Source organism: Austrofundulus limnaeus, unplaced genomic scaffold (genome assembly GCF_001266775.1).
Source record: "Austrofundulus limnaeus strain Quisiro unplaced genomic scaffold, Austrofundulus_limnaeus-1.0 Scaffold142, whole genome shotgun sequence".
Lineage (NCBI taxonomy): Eukaryota > Metazoa > Chordata > Actinopteri > Cyprinodontiformes > Rivulidae > Austrofundulus > Austrofundulus limnaeus.
Window position 1 is genome coordinate 496,115 of NW_013952544.1, and position 6,470 is coordinate 502,584.

General features: G+C 39.0%; 1 protein-coding gene across 3 annotated transcripts in view; it reads right to left on the minus strand.

Moving 5' to 3' along the window:
* usp19 (ubiquitin specific peptidase 19) overlaps window positions 1-5,302 on the minus strand; it is a 24,707-nt gene extending 19,405 nt beyond the window's left edge. The window contains exons 1-5 of one of the 3 annotated variants that reach the window (XM_014016278.1): window positions 4,931-5,298; window positions 3,663-4,058; window positions 1,428-1,556; window positions 1,121-1,257; window positions 338-811 (exon numbers count right to left, since the gene is read on the minus strand). In XM_014016278.1, the coding sequence (XP_013871732.1) occupies window positions 338-811; window positions 1,121-1,257; window positions 1,428-1,556; window positions 3,663-3,891 (969 nt within the window). In that variant the 5' untranslated portion in view covers window positions 3,892-4,058; window positions 4,931-5,298. Of the gene's footprint in view, window positions 1-337; window positions 812-1,120; window positions 1,258-1,427; window positions 1,557-3,662; window positions 4,059-4,930 lie in introns of all 3 variants that reach the window. The other 2 variants (XM_014016277.1, XM_014016276.1) reach the window with 2 other exon arrangements.
* Between the last annotated feature and the right edge of the window lie 1,168 nt (window positions 5,303-6,470).

Consider the following 6,470-nt stretch of genomic DNA (forward strand, 5'->3'; position numbering starts at 1 on the left):
TTAAACCTTAATAAAAAATCGATACAGGGCTTTAGAATATCGATACAGTATCAGGAAATGAAATATCGCGATATTTCAGTGTATCTATATTTTCTTACACCACTACTGAAAAGTCAACTGTTTGTCAAATATATAACATTAGTTTTAAACAAACTAAAATGTCATTTTATTTAACATTTTCATCTTATCTCCATGCAAAAAAAAGGTTTAGCAAACAGATGTCAAATTTCAGTATTTAAAGCCACAAAAATGCAACACCGATTTTTCATTTCCTATTAAACAAAGAAAACGAAGGTGAGGTTTACAAATTAGCAGCTAAAAGATCAGCTGATCTCACCGGAGCTAAGCTGCCAACAGGTTCCTCCAGTTCAGCTTCCTGATCAGCTCTGTTGTCTCCACTCCTGTGGGTCAGCGGGCTTCCAGCAGCATTCAGGGCTGCAAGAGGGGCTTTCCCGTTAGCTGCTGTAGACTTCTCAGGTGTTAGCCCCTCCTCCTCCTCTTTAGTTGTCCCAGACAGCTGTGCAACAGTTCGCTTGGCGCTGGGTTCCTGAGGCTGCTGACCAGCTTTAGGAGCGCTGACGATGTTCGAGACGTCTCCGGCGCCGCTCTTTGTTCGCACAGAGTCCATCGTGGCCTTGTCACTCGGTTTGTTTTTAAGGCAGCGCTTGATGCCCCGCTCAGCTTTGCTGTTGATGCATCTTGATTCATTAAGTGTAGGTGACGAGGGAGGCTGCTCCGGTGACTCCAAGCTAACAGACTTCACATTATTCTGTGTCTCTGTTGGTGCCACCTCCTTCACTTTCTTATTTGACTGAAACACAGAATAAAAAAACTATTTAGTTTAGTTGTTTCAAAAGCCTAACTAACACAGCCTCCTAAATCAATAACTAAAAGAGAGGAAGCAACTAGAAAATGAAACTGGCTTTGTTTTAATTAAGTAAATGTCAACTGTGTGGCCTCCTTTTAAAAAAAATGCTGACTGTAGTGTAAAAATCCTGTTTGGTGTGAAACTCATACACATAATTATAACACATTATTTCCAAGTAATAATTAAACAAAAACACAGATGGATTTAGCGGACATGAAAATGAAAATCACCTCATCATCTAATGAAAATTACCTTAAGAGAAGGCCAAACATGAAAAGGGATTTTCTTGTGCAAAACCAGATGCAGGAATCCACCTTTTTCCTTGTACTGCACTTTGCTACACGAGGCCTCAATTTCCTCTTGTAACTGGCAGCTCCACTGGCGCCCATCTGGAGAAAAAAAACAACCAAAACAACTAACGTTATCATAGACAAATTGTAAAACTGCATTAAAACAAACATTTTGAAATGTTTGCACCTTTTCTGATATTATTCCAAATGTGTAAGTTCATCCATATTTCCACATTTGGACAAACTGTTCAGAACTGATGACAGCTTACCTGGGAAGGACACATTGCAGTGTGTGTCAGTGAACGTGGTGTCGACGTCTTCGATCCTCTGGACCCCCTCYCCACAGCGAAGTCTCACCGTCACTTCATTAACGTTCTGCTTCCAGTCCACAAACGCATCTGAAGAAAAAGACACAAAAGAAACAGAAAACTGAAGTAACGAACATAAAAGTAGAGCAGAAAACTAGAAATGTTTTTCTTTTGTCATGCCAACTGCTCATTAGTCAGAACCGCAAGTCCACTTAATAAAAGCAACTTCAGGCTTGTTTTTCTGTAAATGCACTTAAAAATCATGATAGTCACAGACTGTGTTTAAGCTTTTTAAGGTTGCTTATTACAGATTACTGCTGTGTGTCATGTCTCTGTTCACTAAACAAAACTGCTTTTCAACAGTTTAATACACCAACTTACAAATTTACATAAACACTTGAACTTTTGTGTTTCTGTGGGTAAATTCAGAACACTCTGATGTTCTAAAGCAGAGGTCTGTGGGAGGCAGCATCCTGCATGTTTTACTTGCTCCTCTGCCCCAACACACCTCATTTAGTGATTGAATTACCTCTTCAAGTTCTGCAGAAGCTTGTTAATTACCTATTCATTCACATCATATGTTGGAGCAGTGAAACCTCTGAAACATGCAGGATTAGTGGCCCTCAAGGACCAGGATTGGACAGGTTGCTTGTACCACACAGACAGATGTGAGAAGTAGGGGTGCAACGATACAGAAAATTTACGATTTCGTTCGGTTCAATACTTTAGTCTCACAGTTCGATATTTTTTCGATACAAAAAAAGAGAAATGCCCATGCCCTTTTAAACTTGTAATTTATTGAAATTAATTATGATCATATGTTTAACCTCAAAAGTACCGTTTTCAAATTAAATTTAAAATTAAATGTTGCTGAAACAGCAAGTTTCTCAGTGGATCTGTGCTCCACAATGCAGCCTAGGTGGAGAAGTCGAACACAGATCCACTGATCCTTCAACACAGAGCATCTTCAGAAGACAAGCTGATAAAATAAATTTAAAAAATTTGTATTGTTCCATACAAGTGTGTATTGAACGGTTCGATACGTGTACATTTACTGTTGCACCCCTAGTAAGAATTTCAAACAAATTACTTTCAAAAACATGCTAATATAAAAGTTTTAATGTGGGATCAAAAGCACAAAAAAAATAACATTTTTTTATTAAAACCAACATGTAGCAGCAATAAAACCTAATTTAAAAAGAAAAAAATGTTTAATTGCACAGCAAATATCGGATTGTCTGTCAGCAAAGAGGTCATCTGGTGATTCCACAATCCTTAATGACAACCGAAGAGTTACAACTTTCCCACACCTTCAGTCTTTCACGCTCTCGCTTTGACTTAATCACCCACAAAAGGTCAGCCGCAACACCCAATCTCTTCCAGCTGGTTGGGGTCATATTCCCTGTAGAGCCACACCGGAGTACAATCTCACGGTTAGGTAAAGCATTAAAATGACTTTCATGACCGAGAAACGATCACAAAACACCAACTTCTTTAGATTTGCATAACTTCTATCAAATAGCGAATATACTTTAAAGATATTTAAAGATATAACTAACTGAATATTACAACATAAAATACTGACAAGTAATAAATATTCATTAGTTTTCACAAAAAAGAACTGCTTTTACCAAACCAAGGCATCTTATTTTAGTCATCAGTACAACAACTGATCCAATAATCTGTCTCTGTAGGTTTTAAACTGAACGCTGAGGTACAAAAACCAAATAGGCTGCGTGATAAAGTCCCATAAATATGGTTATTGCTGGTTGTAAGTCCAGATTGGGTTGATACAATGTGAGGCATTCTAACATCAAATGCTGAGGCCTAGATGTCACAGGATAGCAACTTAAGTCTGATGTTTGGTTTTATCCAGCTGATGATGTGAGCAAAGCATGAATCTGAAAATAGAAACAATGCAGACACAATGCTGAATTTGCATATTCGATCAATAATATCTACAAAACTCTCCCGTCACAGAGAGGGCCAACATGCTACATACAAATAATATAAAATCGGAATATTTAAACATACAAAAAGAAACCATCTGCTTTTTGAGGACTGGAAATTCAGCATAGGAAAGCAAAATCTCTCAAAAGCAGAACTGATTTATCTGCTATATTGTTGAGTTATTCATTTTTCTGTTTAGAACACAATTATTAACTGCACATTACTTTTTTTTAACAAAAGTCTTACCTTTCTTGACCTCGGCAAGGACCCCATCCACTACTGCACTGGCTGCAGCCCCCGCTCTCTTGGCCTCTCTGCTCTCCTGGTTGTACCTGTCCTTTTGTTTCTTTTTGCTGGAACTGGAGGTCAGCTCTGAGCTGTTTTCTCTGCCACCGCCGCCTCTCTGCTGAGCCCCGCCGCGCCGGCCCACCGTCTCACTACCACCGGCCACGCCACCGCCTCCGCCGCTGGCCATCTTCAGGCACTTGGCACTGACAGGCTGCCCGTCACCGGAATCGCTACCGCTGCTGGGGTCTGGATCTGAGGTGTGCCTCTTCCTGCCTGGCCCGGCTATTTTGGCGATGATACTGGTCTGAACTCTCCCAGAACAGAATCAGGACGCTTAACAAGGGAGGGGGGGACCTACAGCAAAAAACAAAGTAACTGATATTTAATAAGCGTTTAACAAGGGAATTGTGCCAATCTGACTAACAGACATACATATTATGACGTTTAAGTTACAAAAAATAGTAAATTAAAGTTGGAGTAAACTAGAGGCTACAGAACACACATTCAACAAACTAGAGGGTGATTTTAWGACATTTAGACAAAAGTTTCAAACTGCTGTGACAAAATAAATCCGCTTAACTTGGTTTCTTTAGCATAGAAACAGCAGATGGCTAGTTAAGCTTTTCTATTGGCTGTTCAGAACATAATTAATTAATCAACCAATGATGCTCACTTGGCTAAAACAGCATTCTTCTTGTCAAGAGTTGTTTAGCCGGATGGAGAGGGTCGTTAGTTAAATGGCACAGTCAGTCAGTCTTTAATCCTATAATGTGCCCGTAAATACTATTTAACCAACACACAAAACTATCTCATCCTCTTAGTATTACTAGCAAGTAGCCTTTAGCTGATAGTACAGCACTGCGGACTGATAGGTAGCTCTACACTCGCCGGGGGGGAAATCCATTGAAATCAACCCGCAAAAAAAAGCTTTTTTACTGACTTGAGTTGAGTTGAGGACTCCGGTTATTACCACATGTCAATAAGCAATTATTGTTTACAGTTAAGACTGCTAAACCGGATCTGCAGCATCACAGAGCGCAGGACAGGTCGCTGAATCGTGCTACACGGCAGCCGCTTATGGCTAATGTCATTAGCATCATGCTAACGGCAGCGAAAACGAAACGGGCTAGCCGATCTAATAAGCACAATATGACATTCCGTAACACGTAGCCAATTTATACTATTAAAATGTCGTACTTATTCTCGCATCAGAACAGGACACTTACGCGGCTCGAATGCGACGATAATTCCGTCTGAACACACAATAGTGGGCGAGTTTTTGTGACTCTTCGCCCGGCTGCTGCTGCTCCTTCTCGGCCTCGAGCCGCTGCGCTCTTTCCTTCCGTCTTCTGCTCGGACTCGAAACGCCCGTAGTCCACGGTGTTTCTGGAAATTTCTAGATTCAACCAGGACCCATTTCTGTTAATCTAACAAAATACGTCCAAAAATGAAGCAGAATGCATTAAGTTAAAACCGATTTAGTCTTTTTGTGTCATTCGGCCTCTGCGGGGTGAGCTACTTTGTTGGAAACAAAATATACAACTGCCCGGCCAGACCTGAACTGAGACTGAGCTACTTCCGGTAAGAGCCGTCACGTGATCTGAAACTCTCTTTCTTTCTTTCTTTCTTTCTTTCTTTCTTTCTTTCTTTCTTTCTCAAATAAGATAAGAGATCAATTCCACTTTGATTCATGCAAAACTTTTATTCCCCATGTTATTTTTGCATGTTACATGTTGCATGAAAGTATCACAAATCTCCTCCTATTTCCCCTCATCATCAGTCATGTAATCTTATAAAAAAAAACCTAATGAGACTGAACACAGAAAAACAACAACTTACTAATGTAACAGATTCCTTTTGGTGTTTTACTTTGGCAATCATCTTGCAGGTTCCCCAGTTAAAATGTTAAATATATTTATATATTTGATTTATTGTGTTTTTATTAAACACAAAATATCATGCAYGGTATAAATGTGTCAACAATACTGACAGGCACAAATAAACAAGGCAGGAGTTACTGATGTTCCATCACAGCATGTGGGAAACAAGAAATCATAGTCTATACAGGAAATTTGGTGTTTATAGTCATTACTCTATAGCTATCATTTTGTTTCCTGTTTGTTATTATTCTAAATTGAATGTCTTCTGCTTTAAAAAAAAAAAACATAGAGCAACCTCTGATCCTTTCAAGCACACAGGGCGGGAAATTAAAGCTGCAACAAAAAAATAGTCTAGTTTTCTGGGCTTTTGACCTGGAGGTTGTAAATTGCTCATTTTCAACTAAAACAACCATCTGACACATTGTAAAGATTTCATTTTTATACTGAATTTGTCTTGTTTTTATTGAACCTAACATATTTAAACTGCATTTGCATACTATTGGTCACATTTTGTTTTTAATGTTTTTATATAAATGACTATAACTCTCTAAGTCGAGTGATGCTTAATGGCTAAAGCTGTCATATTCATATCTGGATTCATGTGTTATGGTGGGTGCAACCTCGCTCTGTATTTTGGATTGTTTGCAATTAGATTACACAAAAACAATAAAAGCTGCAATGTTTTCTGCTGGAAGAAGACTGTGACAAGCTCAACAAAGTATATGCCTCCAAAGTCATAACAGTTATTATAAAATCATTTATAGCAACCTGCTGAGTCACCATACATTAAAAAGCAATAAGGCTCTCAGCTCCAAATAAGGCATCATCTGGTGTCCTTGCAGTGTAAGCACATGTAATACAACCACAGTGACAAGAACAAATATAT